This window comes from Mobula birostris, unplaced genomic scaffold (genome assembly GCF_030028105.1).
Source record: "Mobula birostris isolate sMobBir1 unplaced genomic scaffold, sMobBir1.hap1 scaffold_666, whole genome shotgun sequence".
In the NCBI taxonomy this organism is placed as follows: domain Eukaryota; kingdom Metazoa; phylum Chordata; class Chondrichthyes; order Myliobatiformes; family Myliobatidae; genus Mobula; species Mobula birostris.
The window spans coordinates 106,896-127,631 of NW_027278385.1; the positions used below are offsets into that span (position 1 = coordinate 106,896).

The 20,736-nt window shown below is 56.5% G+C and overlaps 1 protein-coding gene and 1 pseudogene across 1 annotated transcript in view; both read right to left on the reverse strand.

Annotated features, from left to right (window-relative positions):
* LOC140193643 (uncharacterized) overlaps window positions 1–20,235 on the reverse strand; it is a 34,727-nt gene extending 14,492 nt beyond the window's left edge. The window contains exons 1-5 of the mRNA XM_072250804.1: window positions 20,036–20,235; window positions 15,881–16,408; window positions 13,286–13,442; window positions 12,700–12,819; window positions 3,053–3,214 (exon numbers count right to left, since the gene is read on the reverse strand). Coding sequence (XP_072106905.1) covers window positions 3,053–3,214; window positions 12,700–12,819; window positions 13,286–13,442; window positions 15,881–15,912 — 471 coding nt within the window. The 5' untranslated portion in view covers window positions 15,913–16,408; window positions 20,036–20,235. The remainder of the gene's footprint in view (window positions 1–3,052; window positions 3,215–12,699; window positions 12,820–13,285; window positions 13,443–15,880; window positions 16,409–20,035) is intronic.
* On the reverse strand, window positions 8,668–11,573 carry LOC140193641 (uncharacterized; annotated as a pseudogene).
* Window positions 20,236–20,736: the final 501 nt, after the last annotated feature.

The following is a 20,736-nucleotide window of genomic DNA, read 5'->3' on the forward strand; positions in this document are numbered from 1 at the left end:
CTGAAATGCTCGGCCTGGGGTGGTGGAAAAGGGGAGGTGCGACGAGACCTGGGTGTCATTATACACCAGTCATTGAAAGTGGGCATGCAGGTACAGCAGGCGGTGAAAAAGGCGAATGGTATGCTGACATTTATAGCGAGAGGATTCGAGTACAGGAGCAGGGAGGTACTACTGCAGTTGTACAAGGCCTTGGTGAGACCACACCTGGAGTATTGTGTGCAGTTTTGGTCCCCTAATCTGAGGAAAGACATCCTTGCCATAGAGGGAGTACAAAGAAGGTTCACCAGATTGATTTCTGGGATGGCAGGACTTTCATATGAAGAAAGACTGGATCGACTAGGCTTGTACTCGTTGGAATTTAAAAGATTAAGGGGGGATCTTATTGAAACGTATAAAATCCTAAAGGGATTGGACAGGCTAGATGCAGGAAGATTGTTCCCGATGTTGGGGAAGTCCAGAACGAGGGGTCACAGTTTGAGGATAAAGGGGAAGCCTTTTAGGACCGAGATTAGGAAAAACTTCTTCACACAGAGAGTGGTGAATCTGTGGAATTCTCTGCCACAGGAAACAGTTGAGGCCAGTTCATTGGCTATATTTAAGAGGGAGTTAGATATGGCCCTTGTGGCTACGGGGATCAGGGGGTATGGAGGGAAGGCAGGCACAGGGTTCTGAGTTGGATGATCAGCCATGATCATAATAAATGGCGGTGCAGGCTCTGAAGGGCCAAATGGCCTACTCCTGCACCTATTTTCTATGTTTCTATGTTTAAAGGCAAATACATTCGAGGCTTTTAAGAGACGTTTGGATATGAGGAGGATGGAGGGATAGGGACATGGTTTTAGGTAGGAGGGACAAGTGCCCGGATGTTTCTGATTTGCTTTTTAGCCGGTTCAGCATAACATTGTGTGCTGAATGTCCTCTTTCTGTCCTGTACTCTTCTAAGTTCTAAGTGCATAAAACTCCGGTCGGGCCGGACTGGGGGTACTGTCTGTGGTACGGGTCGTCCCGTCACAGGAAGGGTGTGTGTGTGTCCAGGGGGAGGGAGGGCGCTTTGGAGAGGGTGCAAAAGGGATTCACCAGGGTGCTGCCTGGATTAGAGAGGGTGGGGAGCTCGGACAAATTCAGGTTGTTCTCTCTGGAGCGTTGGAGACTGGATAGGGGTTTGTAAGACTGTGAGAGGAGCAGACGGTCTCTTTCGCCCCCAGGGTGGAGACGGCCAATACCAGCGAGCAGAAGTTCAAGGCAGGAGGGAGAAGGTTCGAAGGGGATGGTGGGGTGTGGGGGGGGGGGGGGTAAGTTTTTTTTTGAACCCAGAGAACAGCCAGGGCCCTCTTGTGGGTGGTACTGGAGGCAGGTAAGACAGAGAGCGTTCCGGAGGCTTTCAAAACTCAGCGTTCGAGGTTGCCTGGAGATCATTTACAGGACACAGGAGCGAAGGAGAACTAAATGGTTGGGAAATGAGAAGGCAGCAGGGGGTCGGAGGTGCGGAGGGGCGGGTCGGTGGCTGGAGGCGGTGATCAGCCTCGCTGCTTGGGGAGAGGAACTCTTTCTGAGTCTGGTGGTCCTGGGGGGGATATACGTAGCCGCCTCCCAGACGGGAACGGGGCGGCCAGCCCCTGGGTGGGCGGGGTCCTTCGCGACGTTTGGACTGCTGTGAGCACTCTTCAGACCAGTGAGATATAGGAGCCACAGAAACAGGCCACTCGGCCCATCAAGTCTGCTCCGGCATTTCATCATGGCTGATCCATTGTCCCTGTCGGCCCCCAATCTCCTGCCTCCTCCCCGTATCCCTTCATGCCCCGACCGATCGAGGATATGTCAACCTTCGCCTGAAATATACCCAATGACTTGGCCTCTTCAGCTGCCTGTGGCAATGAATTCCACAGATTCACCAGCCTCTGGCTAAAGAAATTCCTCCTCTTCTCTGTTCTAAAAGGACATCCCTCTATTCTGAGGCTGTGTCTTCTGGTCCTAGACTCCCTCACTACAGGAAACATCCTCTCCACATCCACTCTATCTGTGTCCTCTGGTCCGAGACTCCCCCACTACAGGAAACATCCTCTCCACATCCACTCTATCTGTGTCCTCTGGTCCTAGACTCCCCCACTACAGGAAACATCCTCTCCACATCCACTCTATGTGTCCTCTGGTCCTAGACTCCCCCACTACAGGAAACATCCTCTCCACACCCACTCTATCTGTGTCCTCTGGTCCAAGACTCCCCCACTACAGGAAACATCCTCTCCACATCCACTCTATCTGTGTCCTCTGGTCCCTGACTCCCCACTACAGGAAACATCCTCTCCACATCCACTCTATCTGTGTCCTCTGGTCCGAGACTCCCCACTACAGGAAACATCCTCTCCACATCCACTCTATCTGTGTCCTCTGGTCCCAGACTCCCCCACTACAGGAAACATCCTCTCCACATCCACTCTGTCTGTGTCCTCTGGTCCCAGACTCCCCCACTACAGGAAACATCCTCTCCACATCCACTCTATCTGTGTCCTCTGGTCCTAGACTCCCCCCACTATAGAAAACATCCTCTCCACATCCACTCTATCTACACCTTTCAACATTCGATACGTTTCAATGAGATTCCCCCCTCATTAAACTCCAGGACCAGAGGACACAGATAGAGTGGATGTGGAGAGGATGTTTCCTATAGTGGGGGATACAGGAGCCTCAGGACACACTCCACCAGGTTCAGGGACAGTTATCACCCCTCAACCATCAGGCTCTTGAACCAAAGGGGATAACTTCACTCGCCCCATCACTGAAATGTTCCCAAAACCTATGGACTCACTTTAAGGACTCATTATCTCATGTTTTTGTTATTCATTGCAATTTATTAATATTTGCATTTGCACGGCCTGTTGTCCTCTGCACTCTGATCTTTCACTGGTCCTGTTACAGTTACCATTCTATAGCTTCGCTGAGTATGCCCGCAGGAAAATGAATCTCAGGGTTGTATGTGGTGACTCTGTACTCTGATAATAAGTTTAGTTCTGAACTTTGCCCAAACGTTCAGCAGAGCAATGCAAATGCTTACTCCCAGAGCTGTCAGCTGGTTCCACAGGACGGACATCTCGGAAGGAGCCATCGCAGACGGGTCGATCTGGCTGGCCGCTGGAACGCCAGCCGTTTCGGGGAGCGGGTGCTGAGTTCCCGCGCTCTCGGCTGTCCGCCCATCAGAGGCCGGGCCGATGATTTCCTGATTGGGGGGGATAACACGGTATCGGTCAGGCGGTCTACAGGAGAGTGAACAAAGCCCCAGGCACGGGCGGGCTTCGAGAGATCAGCAGAGGGATGGCGGGGCGGGAGGGAGCGCATCTAGACTCCCCCACTACAGGAAACATCCTCTCCACATCCACTCTATCTGTGTCCTCTGGTCCGAGACTCCCCCACTACAGGAAACATCCTCTCCACATCCACTCTATCTACACCTTTCAACATTCGATACGTTTCAATGAGATTCCCCCCTCATTAAACTCCAGGACCAGAGGACACAGATAGAGTGGATGTAGAGAGGATGTTTCCTATAGTGGGGGATACAGGAGCCTCAGGACCCACTCCACCAGGTTCAGGGACAGTTATCACCCCTCAACCAGTCTGGTGGTCCTGGGGGGGATATACGTAGCCGCCTCCCGGACGGGAACGGGGCGGCCGGCCCCTGGGTGGGCGGGGTCCTTCGCGACGTTTGGACTACTGTGAGCACTCTTCAGACCAGTGAGATATAGGAGCCACAGAAACAGGCCACTCGGCCCATCGAGTCTGTTCCGGCATTTCATCATGGCTGATCCATTGTCCCTGTCGGCCCCCAATCTCCTGCCTCCTCCCTCCTCCCCGTATCCCTTCATGCCCCGACCGATCGAGGATATGTCAACCTTCGCCTGAAATATACCCAATGACTTGGCCTCTTCAGCTGCCTGTGGCAATGAATTCCACAGATTCACCAGCCTCTGGCTAAAGAAATTCCTCCTCTTCTCTGTTCTAAAAGGACATCCCTCCATTCTGAGGCTGTGTCCTCTGGTCCTGGACTCCCCCACTACAGGAAACATCCTCTCCACATCCACTCTATCTGTGTCCTCTGGTCCCTGACTCCCCCACTACAGGAAACATCCTCTCCACATCCACTCTGTCTGTGTCCTCTGGTCCTAGACTCCCCCACTACAGGAAACATCCTCTCCACATCCACTCTATCTGTGTCCTCTGGTCCTAGACTCCCCCACTACAGGAAACATCCTCTCCACATCCACTCTATGTGTGTCCTCTGGTCCGAGACTCCCCCACAACAGGAAACATCCTCTCCCCATCCACTCTATCTGTGTCCTCTGGTCCGAGACTCCCCCACTACAGGAAACATCCTCTCCACATCCACTCTATCTGTGTCCACTGGTCCGAGACTCCCCCCACTACAGGAAACATCCTCTCCACACCCACTCTATCTGTGTCCTCTGGTCCTAGACTCCCCCACTACAGGAAACATCCTCTCCACATCCACTCTATCTGTGTCCTCTGGTCCTAGACTCCCCCACTACAGGAAACATCCTCTCCACATCCACTCTATCTGTGTCCTCTGGTCCGAGACTCCCCTCACTACAGGAAACATCCTCTCCACACCCACTCTATCTGTGTCCTCTGGTCCTAGACTCCCCCACTACAGGAAACATCCTCTCCACATCCACTCTATCTGTGTCCTCTGGTCCGAGACTCCCCCACTACAGGAAACATCCTCTCCACATCCACTCTATCTACACCTTTCAACATTCGATACGTTTCAATGAGATTCCCCCTCATTAAACTCCAGGACCAGAGGACACAGATAGAGTGGATGTCGAGAGGATGTTTCCTATAGTGGGGGATACAGGAGCCTCAGGACCCACTCCACCAGGTTCAGGGACAGTTATCACCCCTCAACCAGTCTGGTGGTCCTGGGGGGGATATATGTAGCCGCCTCCCGGACGGGAACGGGGCGGCCGGCCCCTGGGTGGGCGGGGTCCTTCGCGACGTTTGGACTACTGTGAGCACTCTTCAGACCAGTGAGATATAGGAGCCACAGAAACAGGCCACTCGGCCCATCGAGTCTGTTCCGGCATTTCATCATGGCTGATCCATTGTCCCTGTCGGCCCCCAATCTCCTGCCTCCTCCCTCCTCCCCGTATCCCTTCATGCCCCGACCGATCGAGGATATGTCAACCTTCGCCTGAAATATACCCAATGACTTGGCCTCTTCAGCTGCCTGTGGCAATGAATTCCACAGATTCACCAGCCTCTGGCTAAAGAAATTCCTCCTCTTCTCTGTTCTAAAAGGACATCCCTCCATTCTGAGGCTGTGTCCTCTGGTCCTGGACTCCCCCACTACAGGAAACATCCTCTCCACATCCACTCTATCTGTGTCCTCTGGTCCCTGACTCCCCCACTGTAGGAAACATCCTCTCCACATCCACTCTGTCTGTGTCCTCCGGTCCGAGACTCCCCCACTACAGGAAACATCCTCTCCACATCCACTCTATCTGTGTCCTCTGGTCCCAGACTCCCCCACTACAGGAAACATCCTCTCCACATCCACTCTATCTGTGTCCTCTGGTCCTAGACTCCCCCACTACAGGAAACATCCTCTCCACATCCACTCTATCTGTGTCCTCTGGTCCTGGACTCCCCCACTACAGGAAACATCCTCTCCACATCCACTCTATCTGTGTCCTCTGGTCCTAGACTCCCCCACTACAGGAAACATCCTCTCCACATCCACTCTATCTGTGTCCTCTGGTCCGAGACTCCCCACTACAGGAAACATCCTCTCCACCTCCACTCTATCTGTGTCCTCTGGTCCGAGACTCCCCCACTATAGGAAACATCCTCTCCACACCCACTCTATCTGTGTCCTCTGGTCCTAGACTCCCCCACCACAGGAAACATCCTCTCCACATCCACTCTATCTGTGTCCTCTGGTCCTAGACTCCCCCACTACAGGAAACATCCTCTCCACATCCACTCTATCTGTGTCCTCTGGTCCGAGACTCCCCTCACTACAGGAAACATCCTCTCCACAGCCACTCTATCTGTGTCCTCTGGTCCTAGACTCCCCCACTATAGGAAACATCCTCTCCACATCCACTCTGTCTGTGTCCTCTGGTCCTAGACTCCCCCACTATAGGAAACATCCTCTCCACATCCACTGTATCTGTGTCCTCTGGTCCCAGACTCCCCCACTACAGGAAACATCCTCTCCACATCCACTCTATCTGTGTCCACTGGTCCGAGACTCCCCCCACTACAGGAAACATCCTCTCCACACCCACTCTATCTGTGTCCTCTGGTCCTAGACTCCCCCACTACAGGAAACATCCTCTCCACATCCACTCTATCTGTGTCCTCTGGTCCTAGACTCCCCCAATATAGGAAACATCCTCTCCACATCCACTCTATCTGTGTCCTCTGGTCCTAGACTCCCACACTACAGGAAACACCCTCTCCACATCCACTCTATCTGTGTCCTCTGGTCCGAGACTCCCCCACTATAGGAAACATCCTCTCCACATCCACTCTATCTGTGTCCACTGGTCCGAGACTCCCCCCACTACAGGAAACATCCTCTCCACACCCACTCTATCTGTGTCCTCTGGTCCTAGACTCCCCCACTACAGGAAACATCCTCTCCACATCCACTCTATCTGTGTCCTCTGGTCCTAGACTCCCCCACTACAGGAAACATCCTCTCCACATCCACTCTATCTGTGTCCACTGGTCCGAGACTCCCCCCACTACAGGAAACATCCTCTCCACACCCACTCTATCTGTGTCCTCTGGTCCTAGACTCCCCCACTACAGGAAACATCCTCTCCACATCCACTCTATCTGTGTCCTCTGGTCCGAGACTCCCCCCACTATAGGAAACATCCTCTCCACATCCACTCTATCTGTGTCCTCTGGTCCGAGACTCCCCCACTACAGGAAACATCCTCTCCACATCCACTCTTATCGAGGCCTTTCATCATTCGAGAAGAACTCGAAGAAGATTCATCATTCGATCAGTTTCAATGAAATCCCCCTCCGTCTTCTGAACTCCAGCAACTTCAGGATCCGAGCCATCAAACGCTCACCCGTTAACCCTTTCACATCTAGGATAATTTTCCTGAGCTTTCCCCGGACTGTCGCCAATGCCAGCAGAACCTCTCTTGCACGATGTGCCCAAAATTGTTCTCGATATATATTAACGTTGCCTCTGCAGTCACTTGTCGTGGACACCTCCTTATGAACGTTCCCCTCCCACGTTAACCCTCCAGTTTTAAACTCCTTCGACGGTGATCCTCCACGTTACTGACTCCTCTCGTGGGTTTATAAACTTCTGCCAGTCACCTCTCCCCAGCCTCCTCTACTCCGGGGGAAACACTCCCAGCCCATTCCCGCATCTACTTGCGCCTCGGACTCCCCAGTTCCGGCATGTCCCCGTGATTGTATACTCTGGCCTACTCACCCCTTTGCTGTAACCGGCTGACCAGATCTGCCGACAATAGTCCCCGTGCGGTCTCACTGACGCCTTGTACAACTGTGACGTGGCCTCCTGAAGGAGGCAAACAGGTTCCCCTTCCAAGACAGTCCCATTTGCCTGCGTTTGGCCCATATTCCTCTAAATCTTTCCTATCTGTATCCCTGTCTGAGTGTCGTCAATGTACCTGCCTCGACTACTTCCCCCGGCAGCCTGCTCCACAGACAGACCACCCGCATCCCTCTAAACCTTTCCTATCCATGTCCCTGTCCGAGTGTGGTTAATGTAACTGCCTCGACCAATTCCTCTGGCAGCTCCTTCCACAGACGGACCACCCTCTGGGTGAAAAAGTTTCCCCTATTAAATCTCTTTCCCCCCTCTCACCTTAAACCTGTGCCCTCTGGATCTTGATCCCCTGACCCTGGGGGGAAAATCTGTGCACAGTCACCCTATCTGTGCCCCTCGTGGTTTAACACGCCCCTGTAAGGTCTCCCCTACACTCCAGGGAATGAAGTCACAACCTGCCCGGCCTCTCTCCGTAACTCAGTCCCGGCGACACCCTCGTAAATCTCCCTCTGCGTTCTTCCCGGCTCGATGGCGTCTTTCCCACAGCAGGGTGACCGAGACCGAACACCGCACTCCAAGTGCGGCCTCACCGACGTCTTGTACAGCCCTTACGCGACCTCCCGTCCCCTGCACTCGGTGCCCTGGCCGACAAAGGCCGGCCTGACAAACAAATTGACGGCCGCCCCACTTTGGAGCCAGAGAAGACGTCAGCACAGAAACAAGCCCTTCGGCCCGTCTAGTCTGTAGCGAACCGCTAATCCGCCGAGTCTCGTCGACCTGCAGCCAGACCACGACTGTCTAAAATTCTCTTGAAGGTTGAAATTGAGCCTGCATCCGCTGGGAGCTCGACCCACACTCTCCCCACCCCCTGAGCGAAGAAGTTCCCCTTTTAACGTCTGTTACCTTTCCCCCTTAACCCATGGCCTCTCGTTCGCGTCTCACCCGACCCCAGTGGAAGACGCCTGCTTGCTTTTAACCCCATCTAAGGGACAGCGAGGCGGTGCTCACGGTGGGCATCCGGGTGGAGACATGTCCCTACCGAAGGAGGTGCCGGCCACACCTTCCCTCCGCCGGTCTGGGGAAAGTGTAGCATGTGCTTAGCCCCCCGATCAGGGTCGCGAGAAGCCGTGGGAGCAGGCGGTAGACGGTCGTACCAGCGGCCGGCGCAGATCACGAGTCCTGGCTATACGACCACTGACAGTCTCCGAAGAGTGTTGGTAACGGCCGGCGGGGGTGGGGAGGTTACCCGTCTCGTAAAGGCACTGCCCAGAAGATGGCAGCGGCAAAGGGCTTCTGCAGGAAAATCCGCCGAGAACAATCGCGGTCCCGAGACCACGATCGCCCGCGTCGTATGACACGGCACCAAAAGATGATGACAAGCCTCCCCGCGTTCTCCTACGTTCCAGAAAGTGAAGTCCCAGTCAGACCCCTCTTGTAGTACTGTGCTCAGTTCTGGTCGCCTCACTATAGGAAGGACGTGGAAACCATAGAGAGGGTGCAGAGGAGACTTACAAGGATGTTGCCTGGATTGGGGAGCATGCCTTATGAGAATAGGTTGAGTGAACTTGGCCTTTTCTCCTTGGAGCGACGGAAGATGAGAGGTGACCTGATAGAGGTGTACAAGATGATGAGAGGCATTGATCGTGTGGATAGTCGGGAGGGGGGAGGGATGAAAGCAAAGAGCTGGGAAGCTGATTGGTGAAAGAGAGAGACGAGGCTGGAGAAGGGGGGCTCTGATTGGTGAAACAAAGGAAGGACTGGAGAGGGGGGATCTGATTGGTGAAAGAGAAACAAGACTGGAGAAGGAGATATCTGATTGGTGAAAGAAAGACAGGGCTGGAGAACGGGGGGTCTGATTGGTGAAAGAGGAACAAGGCTAGAGAACAGGGGATCTGATTGGAGAAGGGGTGTTCTGATTGGTGAACTAGGTACAGGGCTGGAGAATGGGGGCATCTGATTGGTGAAAGAGGTACAGGGCTGGAGAATGGGGGGATCTGATTGGTGAAAGAGGTACAGGGCTGGAGAATGGGGGGATCTGATTGGTGAAAGAGGTACAGGGCTGGAGAACAGGGGATCTGATTGGAGAAGGGGTGTTCTGATTGGTGAACGAGGTACAGGGCTGGAGAAGGTGGGGATCTGGTTGGTGAAAGAGGTACAGGTCTGGAGAACGGGAGATCTGATTGGTGAAAGAGAGACAGGGCTGGAGAAGGAGATATCTGATTGGTGAAAGAAAGACAGGGCTGGAGAACGGGGGGTCTGATTGGTGAAAGAGGAACAAGGCTGGAGAACAGGGGATCTGATTGGAGAAGGGGTGTTCTGATTGGTGAACTAGGTACAGGGCTGGAGAATGGGGGGATCTGATTGGTGAAAGAGGTACAGGGCTGGAGAATGGGGGATCTGATTGGTGAAAGAGGTACAGGGCTGGAGAATGGGGGATCTGATTGGTGAAAGAGGTACAGGGCTGGAGAATGGGGGGATCTGATTGGTGAAAGAGGTACAGGGCTGGAGTATGGGGGGATCTGATTGGTGAAAGAGGTACAGGGCTGGAGAATGGGGGGATCTGATTGGTGAAAGAGGTACAGGGCTGGAGAATGGGGGATCTGATTGGTGAAAGAGGTACAGGGCTGGAGAATGGGGGATCTGATTGGTGAAAGAGGTACAGGGCTGGAGAATGGGGGGATCTGATTGGTGAAAGAGGTACAGGGCTGGAGTATGGGGGGATCTGATTGGTGAAAGAGGTACAGGGCTGGAGAATGGGGGGATCTGATTGGTGAAAGAGGTACAGGGCTGGAGAACAGGGGATCTGATTGGAGAAGGGGTGTTCTGATTGGTGAACGAGGTACAGGGCTGGAGAAGGTGGGGATCTGGTTGGTGAAAGAGGTACAGGGCTGGAGAACGGGAGATCTGATTGGTGAAAGAAAGACAGGGCTGGAGAACGGGGGGTCTGATTGGAGAAAGAGGAACAAGACTGGAGAAGGAGATATCTGATTGGTGAAAGAGGTACAGGGCTGGAGAATGGGGGGATCTGATTGGTGAAAGAGGTACAGGGCTGGAGAATGGGGGGATCTGATTGGTGAAAGAGGTACAGGGCTGGAGAACGGGGGGGTCTGATTGGTGAAAGAGGAACAAGGCTGGAGAACAGGGGATCTGATTGGAGAAGGGGTGTTCTGATTGGTGAACGAGGTATAGGGCTGGAGAATGCGGGGATCTGATTGGTGATTGTATTTAAGGAGGCATACATCAACTGTGGGATTGAGTTCAAGAGACGAGAGATAATGTTGCAGCTATATTGGACCCAGGCCAGACCCCACTTGGAGTACTGTGCTCAGTTCCGGTCGCCTCACTACAGGAAGGATGTGGAAACCATAGAGAGGGTGCAGAGGAGATTTACAAGGATGTCGCCTGGATTGGGGAGCACGCCTTACGAGAATAGGTTGAGCGAATTCGGCCTTTTCTCCTTGGAGCGACGGAGGATGAGAGGTGACCTGATAGAGGTGTATAAGATGATGAGAGGCATTGATCGTTTGGATAGTCAGAGGCTTTTCCCCAGGGCTGAAATGGCTAGCACGAGAGGGCGGTTTTAAGGTTGTTGGAAGTAGGTACAGAGGAGATGTCAGGGACAAGTTTTTTTACGCAGAGAGTGGTGGATACGTGGAACAATCTGCCGGTGGCGGCAGTGAAGGCGGATACAATAGAGCTTCTTAGATAGGTACACAGAGCTTAGTAAAATAGAGGGCTCTGCGTCAGGGAAATTCTAGGCAGTCTCTAGAGTAGGTTACATGGTTGGCATAACATTGTGGGCCGAAGGGCCTGTAATGCGCTGTAGATTTCTACGTTCTGTGCTCCCGGCAACATCCTTGTAAATTTTCCCTGCACTCTTCCAACCCTGTTGACATCTTTTCCTGTGGGTGGGGGACCAAAACTACACACGACACTCCAAATCGGGCCTCACCGGCGTCTGGTACAACTTCGGCGAAAGTCCTTTTGCCGCACGCTTCCCTCCGAGCCAGCCCATAGGTCTGTTTTACCAGCATCCAACCACTCCCTCATCTTTCAGCCCAATCGAAGCCGTCCCTCCTACATAACCCTCCGCTTTTCTGACATCCAATGTGCCCGTCCCAGTCTCCTAAACTCAGGACGAATGTCTCTGCCCCTATCGCCACCCCCTGGCAGGAGGGTCCATCGACCCACCATCTGTTTAAAGGGGACTTGTCTCTCGCATCCTGCCCCTGAAATCCGAACCTACTCAACTTTTTCCCTCCAGCTCAGGCCCTCGAGTCCCGGCAACAGCCGTGTAAATTTTCTCCGCACTCTTTTCAATCGCACTGACCTTCCAAAGAGCCGCGTCTTTGAGTTAGAACAAGAGGAATTCTGCAGATGCTGGAAATTCAAGCCACACACATCAAAGTTGCTGGTGAACGCAGCAGGCCAGGCAGCATCTCTAGGAAGAGGTGCAGTCGACGTTTCAGGTTGAGAACCTTCGTCAGGACTAACTGAAGGAAGAGTTAGTGAGAGATTTGAAAGTGGGAAGGGGAGGGGGAGATCCGAAATGATAGGAGAAGACAGGAGGGGGAGGGATGGAGCCAAGAGCTGGACAGTTGATTGGCAAAAGGGATACGAGAGGATCATAGGACAGGAGTCCCAGGGAGAAGGAAAAGGGGGAGTGGGGGAAACCCAGAGATTGGGCAAGGGGTATAGTGAGAGGGGCAGAGGGAGAAAAAGGAGAGAGAGAGAAAGAATGTGTGTATATAAATAAATAACGGATGGGGTACGAGGGGGAGGTGGGGCATTAGTGGAAGTTAGAGAAGTCAATGTTCATGCCATCAGGTTGGAGGCTACCCATCTTTCTTCAGTTAGTCCTGACGAAGGGTCTCGGCCTGAAATGTCGACTGTACCTCTTCCTAGAGATGCTGCCTGGCCTGCTGTGTTCACCAGCCACTTTGATGTGTGTCGCGTCCGAGTTACCCCCTCTCCCCAGCTCTATCCCGTCTCTCCTTATAACGCAGTCCCTCTCCTGCCCCCCCCCCCACCTCTCCGGCTCCGTGACACCCGGTCGCTGGCGAGCAGTGGGTAGTGACGGGAGGCGGTTATTTCTCGGAGCGGAGGACAGCACGCGAGAGCGGGCCTGAGCAGGTACTCACACTGGGCGGCACCCGTTCCCGAGGGGTCAAAGGGGGGGTCCTCCGGGGGCGAAGCACAGGCGAGGCACCCGCCGGCTGAGCGGGGGTCCCGGAGGTGGGCGACTGACGCTCGGCAGCTGGCTGGAGGGGGGCGGGAAGGAGAGTGAGGGAGGGGTGTGAGGGGGAGAGAGAGAAATGACGATTAGGGTGCATCTTCATGCCTGTGACTCCTTCCCTTTCTCCCTCGGCTCCCACGGACTCCCTCCCTCCCTCACTCCTGGGGGCCCCACTACTTTGTGAGGGGGACGGTTCGGACCCGAGTGCTGGAACTTCCCAGGACAGAATCGACCCCCGACCCGGGACTGCCACCCGCGAACCGAGTACTCGAAGAGAGCGCCGGGCGATAACCCAAGTGGATCTTACGGTTTGGCGGGGGGGGGGGGCTCCGCCCAGGCGCTCTTTAAATACCGAATTCTTAGCGCCAAAGCACGATTGCCAATTAGCAGTGCTACGGCCACACCGGATATCCGTTCTCTGGAGAGTTCGAGCGTCTAAACCCCGGACCCCCCCTCCCCGCAGATCCCTCCCTCCCTGCCGCGGGACTTACGATGCTCGGGGAGAGTGGAGAGCGGGGCACTGGTGTGGAGGCGGGGCTGGGAGGAGGGGTGGGGGCGGCAGGGCTGGGAGGAAGAACAGGGCCGGTCGCAACGGGGGTCTCCGGCTCGGGCTCTCCCGCCCGACGGCTGGCCCCCGGCTCGGCGGCACTGGAAAGGCAGGAGGACAGCGTTAGTAGTCTCCCTCCCTCCCTCCGACCCTCCTCCCCCGCCCTCTCCCACAGCTCCCAATTCCTCCCTCCCCTTCTGCCGTAGTGTTCCCTCCGGAGCCGGGATTCCTTTGCTCAAGGAAGGTTTACCCAGGCCCCACCAGCCACGGCGTCACCTCCCTGCTGGTAAATTCAACCCCTCCAGCGACGGAAAGCCCGTATTTCGAAAAATTTAATTATCTATCCGGGGCGGGAGGGGTCAAAGGCCAATACAGTTGGGCGTCCGCGTAAGGAAGTACTGGGGTGTCTGCGGAGGGTGCTGCGATGGAAACCGGGCAGATTCTTCGGGTCTCAAAGGCGAGGATTCCGGACGCACAGTTTTTAACGATGAGGGGTTTATCTACGAGGGGAGGAGAGCTTGGGGGACGGCAGACGCAGCTGCAGTATTCGCACAAACGCCCTTAGGATAGAGGAGAGCCTGGGAAGAGTCGGGTCGCCAGCACAGTAGACGGGAAAACGGGGCGGGGACAGGGCGCAAGCAAGGGAAAAGTAACGGCCATACCTGCCGCCCCACCGCCCTCACCCCCCTTGACCGCGGGCAGGCACAGCTCTCCGCGACAGGGACAGCAATGAAACCCCGTTCGGTGCACAGCTGACCGCATGTCTCCAGCGCCGCTCTGCAGTCTTCGGCCTGCAGTGGAGCAGGGTGGCCCTTCAAGGACGGCAGAAGGAAAGAGAGAGCGAGCCAAGCACATGTAGCACCCTCCGCAGATCAGGGGGCTGGAGGGTCCAGCCCCGGTGATTCACCAGGGCGGGGGGGGGGGGGGGGCCAACGGCTTGGTGCCAGACGGGCTAATCCAATTAAGGCGGCCAATGGTTAAGTGTGCATCGATCAGCCGGGAGGGGTGAAATGTTGACTGGCATGTGGTGGGGAAAAATACTGCGAGAATGTCTGTCTGAGGAGTGGCGCGCCACACAGTCTCTCTCGCTCCACGCCTTGTAAAAGTCCATGAAAAAGACATCATCACGGACGCACGCACACGCACAGACTCGCACGCGTGTGCATGCCGGAAAAAAAAAAGTTCACAAGGATCACACATCAAAGTGGCTGGTGAACGCAGCAGGCCAGGCAGCATCTCTAGGAGGAGGTACAGTCGACGTTTCAGGCCGAGACCCTTCGTCAGGACTGAAACGTCGACTGTACCTCCTCCTAGAGAGGCTGCCTGGCCTGCTGCGTTCACCAGCCACTTTGATGTGCGTTGCTTGAATTTCCAGCATCTGCAGAGTTCCCTGTGTTTGCGTTTTTAAAATTCACAAGGATGTTGCCTGGACTGGGGGGACCCGGCTGAGCAGGAAAGATCGAAGAGGCTGGGACTTCATTCCTGGGAAGGTAGAAGATCGAGGGGAGAGCTGACAGAGGTACACGAGATTATGAGGGGTATCAATGGGGTAGATGCCAGCACAAGAGGTGGATGTGGATGAGATGTCGATTTCGATGTCGGAGAGAAGTTTGGACGGGTACACAGATGGGAGGGCAGTGGTCCCGGAGCAGGACGGCGGGACTGGGCCGACTGATATTCTGGCACAGACTCAACAGGCCGGTGGGGGGGGGGGGGGGCTGCTATTTCTGCGCGGTAGTGCCCTACCAGCCTCTGAGTTTGGAGTCGGTTCACAAGGCCGATTCCGGAGATTCGCGGGGGAAGGACTGAGTCGCCCCGGGGACCCAGAACGAGAGGCGACCTCGCGGAAGCGTTCGAAACGGAGGAAGCCTCACGAAAACGGGAACCGTCTCCCGAGCGGGCAGAGAAGGGCGCGACGAGGAGGGGAGGCATCCAGCCAGCAGCTGTCCTGCGGGCGAAAGCGCCTCGGCGAGGAGGGGGGCCGGAGGGCCGACAGCCGCACAGGAGCTCGGCGTACGAGCGGCCGGCGCGGATCACCGGCTCCGGTGGGTCAACCACCGTCGCCGGGCAGACGATCTCGGAAGAGTGTCGATCGCGCCCCGGGGAGGGGGATCACCCGTCTTGTGAGAACACTGCCCGGAAATGCAGAAAAGCGCGCCAAGGACAACCAACCGTGGTCGTGGGGAGAGCACGATCGTCCGCGTCACGCCACAGGGCAGGAACCCATCGAAGGAACAGGGTGTATTGAAGGAACAGTTAGATAGGTGTTTTTTTTTCCTTTTGCGGCGCGGCAGGAGGGGGGAATTAAGGGTTGCGGGGAAAAGGCAGGCACGGTACCTGGGGAGGTGTCCACCCACATCCCCCCTTTGTCTCTGACCCACGTCCCCCCCCCCCACCGCCCTCCTGCTCCCTCCCTCCTTCCGCTCCGACGGACGTTCCCCGATCCCGCGACCTCGGGTGGGGGGGGGGGGGAGAGAGAGAGACACAACCATCCGGTGACTCCTCGACCCTCACACGCCCCCCCTCCGCCAGGACTCACTCAGAGACTGCCTCTTCTGGCTGCTGCTCCATTCTCTCCCCCTCCTTTCCTGGGACCTTCCTGAAGGGCTCCTCCTGTCTCGCTGGCTGGACCGCGGACGGGGGGATTTTCCTGCCCCCCCGGGTACGAGGTTCCTGGACTGCGGGTGGGTGCTTTCTCCCTCTCACTCTTGGGGACAGTCTCCGCTCCCCGGAGATGTACCTGCACCCCCCTCAGGGACTGTATTCACCCCCTCGGTGACGGTATCTGCACCGTGTCACCGTCGCAGCGCCCTGAGAGTCCAATTCCACCCCCTCAGGGACCGTGTTTACTGAATCGACGCTCCTGGGGACTCTACCCACTCTCCGCCCCCACCACCGGGGACAGTATCTAGCTCCTTTGGGTGCCGGACGCCAGGCAGAGTATCTCACAGGCTACCCCCCTCTCGTCCCCTGTCCTCCGTGGGTCCGAGACGACTATCCTCTCGCCTCCCCGGGCGGCGGGATCCTCCAGCTCCGGTCTCAGTCTCGGTCACCCACGATGGCTCCGCTGAGGGAGAGAAAGACGGCGTTTTCAACTGTGGAGAGACCTCGGGCTCTCGCTCAGGACCCCCTGGAGTCCCTCCGCTCACTCAGAACCCCAATACCCTCCCCTCACCCAGAACCCCCTCAATCCCTCCCTCACCCAGAACCCCCTCAATACACTCCCCTCACTCAGAACCTCCTGATCCCCTCTCACCCAGAACCCCTCAATACACTCCCCTCACTCAGAACCCCTGATCCCCTCTCACTCAGAACCCCTCAATACACTCCCCTCACTCAGAACCCCTGATCCCCTCTCACTCAGAACCCCTCAATACACTCCCCTCACTCAGAACCCCCTGATCCCCTCTCACTCAGAACCCCTCAATACACTCCCCTCACTTAGAACCCCCTGATCCCCTCTCACTCAGAACCCCCTGATCCCGTCACCCAGAACCCCTCAAACCCCTCCCCTCACCCAGAACCCCCTCAATCCCTCCCTCACCCAGAACCCCTCAATACACTCCCCTCACTCAGAACCCCCTGATCCCCTCTCACTCAGAACCCCAATACTCTCCCCTCACCCAGAACCCCCTCAATCCCTCCCTCACCCAGAACCCCCTCAAAACACTCCCCTCACTCAGAACCCCAATACTCTCCCCTCACCCAGAACCCCCTCAATCCCTCCCTCACCCAGAACCCCCTCAATCCCTCCCTCACCCAGAACCCCCTCAATCCCCTCCCTCACTCAGAACCCCAATACACTCCCCTCAGTCAGAACCCCCTCAATACCCTCCCCTCACTTAGAACCCCCGATCCTCTCCCTCACCCAGAACCCGCTCAATCCCCTCCCTCACCCAGAACCCTCTCAATACCCTCCCCTCACTCAGAACCCCCACAATCCCTCCCTCACTCAGAACCCCACTCGATCCCCTCACTCAGAACCCCACTCAATCCCCTCACTCAGAACCCCACCCAATCCCCTCCCCTCACTCAGAACCCCCTGATCCCCTCCATCACTCAGAGCCCCCTCAATACCCTCCCCTCACTCAGTACCCAACCCAATCCCCCTCCCTCACCCAGAACCCCAACACCCTCCCCTTACTCAGAACCCCACCCAATCCCCTTCTCACACTCAGAACCCCCTCAAAACCTTCCCCTCACTCAGAACCCCTTCAAAACCCTCCCCTCACTCAGAACCCCACCCAATCCCCTCTCTCACTCAGAACCCCCTCAAAACCCTCCCCTCACTCAGCACCCCACCCAATCCCCTCCCTCACTCAGAACGCCCTCAAAACCCTCCCCTCACTCAGAACCCCACCCAATCCCCTCCCTCACTCAGAACCCCTTCAAAACCCTCCCCTCACTCAGAACCCCACCCAATCCCCTCCCTCACTCAGAACGCCCTCAAAACCCTCCCCTCACTCAGAACCCCACCCAATCCCCTCCCTCACTCAGAACCCCTTCAAAACCCTCCCCTCACTCAGAACCCCACCCAATCCCCTCCCTCACTCAGAACCCCTTCAAAACCCTCCCCTCACTCAGAACCCCACCCAATCCCCTCCCTCACTCAGAACCCCTTCAAAACCCTCCCCTCACTCAGAACCCCACCCAATCCCCTCCCTCACTCAGAACGCCCTCAAAACCCTCCCCTCACTCAGAACCCCACCCAATCCCCTCCCTCACTCAGAACCCCTTCAAAACCCTCCCCTCACTCAGAACCCCACCCAATCCCCTCCCTCACTCAGAACTCCACCCAATCCCCTTCTCTCACTCAGAACCTCAACACCCTCCACTCACTCAGAACCCCACCCAATCCCCCACTCAGAACCCCCTGATCCCCTCCCCTCACTCAGAACCCAATAACCCTCACTCAGAACTCAATACCCTCCCCTCACTCAGAACACCCTGATCCCCTCCCCTCACTCAGAACCCAATACCCCTCACTCAGAACTCAATACCCTCCCCTCACTCAGAACCCCTCAATACCGTCCCCTCAATCAGAAACCCCGATCCCCACCCCTCACTCAGAACCCCCTCAATCCCGTCCCTTCAGAATCCCCTCAAAATCCTCTCCTCACTCAGAACCCCCCAATACCCTCCCCTCACTCAGAACCCCCTCAATACCCTCCCCTCACTCAGAACCCCCTCAATCCCTCCCTCTCCCAGAACCCCCTCAATAACCTCCCCTCACCCAGAACCCCCTCAATACCCTCCCCTCACTCAGAACCCCCTCAATACACTCCCCTCACTCAGAACCCCACCCAAGCCCCTCCCCTCACTCAGAACCCCAATACCCTCCCCTCACTAAGAACCCCCTCAAAACCCCCTCAATACCCTCCCCTCACTCAGATCCCCACCCAACCCCTCCCCTCACTCAGAACCCCCTCAATACACTCCCCTCACTAAGAACCCCCTCAAAACCCTCCCCTCACTCAGAACCCCCTCAAAACCCTCCCCTCACTCAGAACCCCCTCAATACACACCCTCACTCAGAACCCCCTCAAAACTCTCTCCTCACTCAGAACCCCCTCAAAACCTTCCCCTCACTCAGAACACCCTCAAAACCCTCCCCTCAGAACCCCCTCAATACCCTCCCTTCACTCAGAACACCCTCAAAACCCTCCCCTCACTCAGAACACCCTCAAGCCCCTCCCCTCACTCAGAACCCCTCAAAACCCCCTCACTCAGAACACCCTCAAAACCCTCCCCTCAGAACACCCTCAAAACTCTCCCCTCACTCAGAACCTCAATCCCCTCCCTCACTCAGAACTCCCTCAATACCATCCCCTCACTCAGCTCCCTTAATACCCTCTCCTCACTCAGAACACCCTCAAAACCCTCCCCTCAGAACACCCTCAAAACCCTCCCCTCAGAACACCCTCAAAACTCTCCCCTCACTCAGAACCCCTTCGACGCCCCCTTCACTAAGAACCCCCTCAATACCCTCCCCTCACTCAGAACACCCTCAAAACCCTCCCCTCACTCAGAACACCCTCAAAACCCTCCCCTCAGAACACCCTCAATACCCTCCCCTCACTCAGAACTCCCTCAAAACCCTCCCCTCACTCAGAACTCCCTCAAAACCCTCCCCTCACTCAGAACTCCCTCAATACCCTCCCCTCACTCAGAACTCCCTCAAAACCCTCCCCTCACTCAGAACTCCCTCAATACCCTCCCCTCACTCAGAACACCCTCAATCCCTCCATTACATTTGACCACGTGACCCCTCACTCAGGCAAACCCCGGGAGCACTTACCCCCCCATTCGACCACGTGACCGACCCTCGCCCCGTCACTCCGGCGAACCACGTGACCCGCCAAAGCTCCGCTGACGTGACACTCCTGACTCACCGCGTGACTCGGACCTCACCTTGCTGCCTACGTCACTGACCACGCCTCCCGTGAACAACGTGACGCGCCGCTCCCCTTCGATCGCGTGCTCCACAACCGCCCCCCCCCACCCGCGTGACTCAGAGCCGACTCCAGCGGCGGCGCCCACGGACCACGTGACCCCAAACTCGCTGTGGAAACCACGTGAATCACCCGCTCACACCGACTCATGTAATTTCAACCCCACACGAATGCCGACCACCCCCACGTGATCCCTCCGCTGCTTCACCCGCTCTCCCTTCACCCGTGCCCCAACCACTTACCAGCCTCCACCGGCCGCCTCGAGCGACGCGAAGCTCCCGTCCCGCTTCAGGCCTTCCTCCCGCCCGCCGCCCGCGACCCGGGCCAATCAGCGTGCGGCCTGACTTGGCAGCCCGGCTGTGATTGGTGACGTCGCCCCGGCCCCGCCCCGCTCCGGCGCGAGGGGCTGCAGCCACGTGGTGCCCGTCCCGCCGTTTGTCTTCACTCCTCCACCGTCACGTGTCGCCCCAGCCACCCTCTCCTGCGGCTGGTTACTTGGATCACGACCCCGCCTCCTCACTGTCAATCACGCTCACCCTAGTCCCTCCCCCTTCCTCATGTCAATCAAGCTCCCCCAGTCCCTCCCCCTTCCTCACTGTCAATCAAGCTCCCACAGTCCCTCTCCCTCCTCACTGTCACTCACTCCACCTAGTCCCTCCTCCTCCTCACTGTCAATCACCCACCATAGTCCCGCTCCCCTCTTGATTGTCAATCAGGCTCCCCCAGTCCCTCTCCCTCACTGTCAATCACAGTCCCCAGTCCCTCCCCCTCACTGTCACTCACTCTCCCCATTCCCTCCCCTCGTCACTGTCAATCACGCTCCCCCGGTCCCTCCCCCTCCTCACTGTCAATCACGCTCCCCCAGTCCCTCCCCCTCCTCACTGTCAATCACAGTCCCCAGTCCCTCCCCACTGTCAATCACACTCCCCCAGTCCCTCCCCCT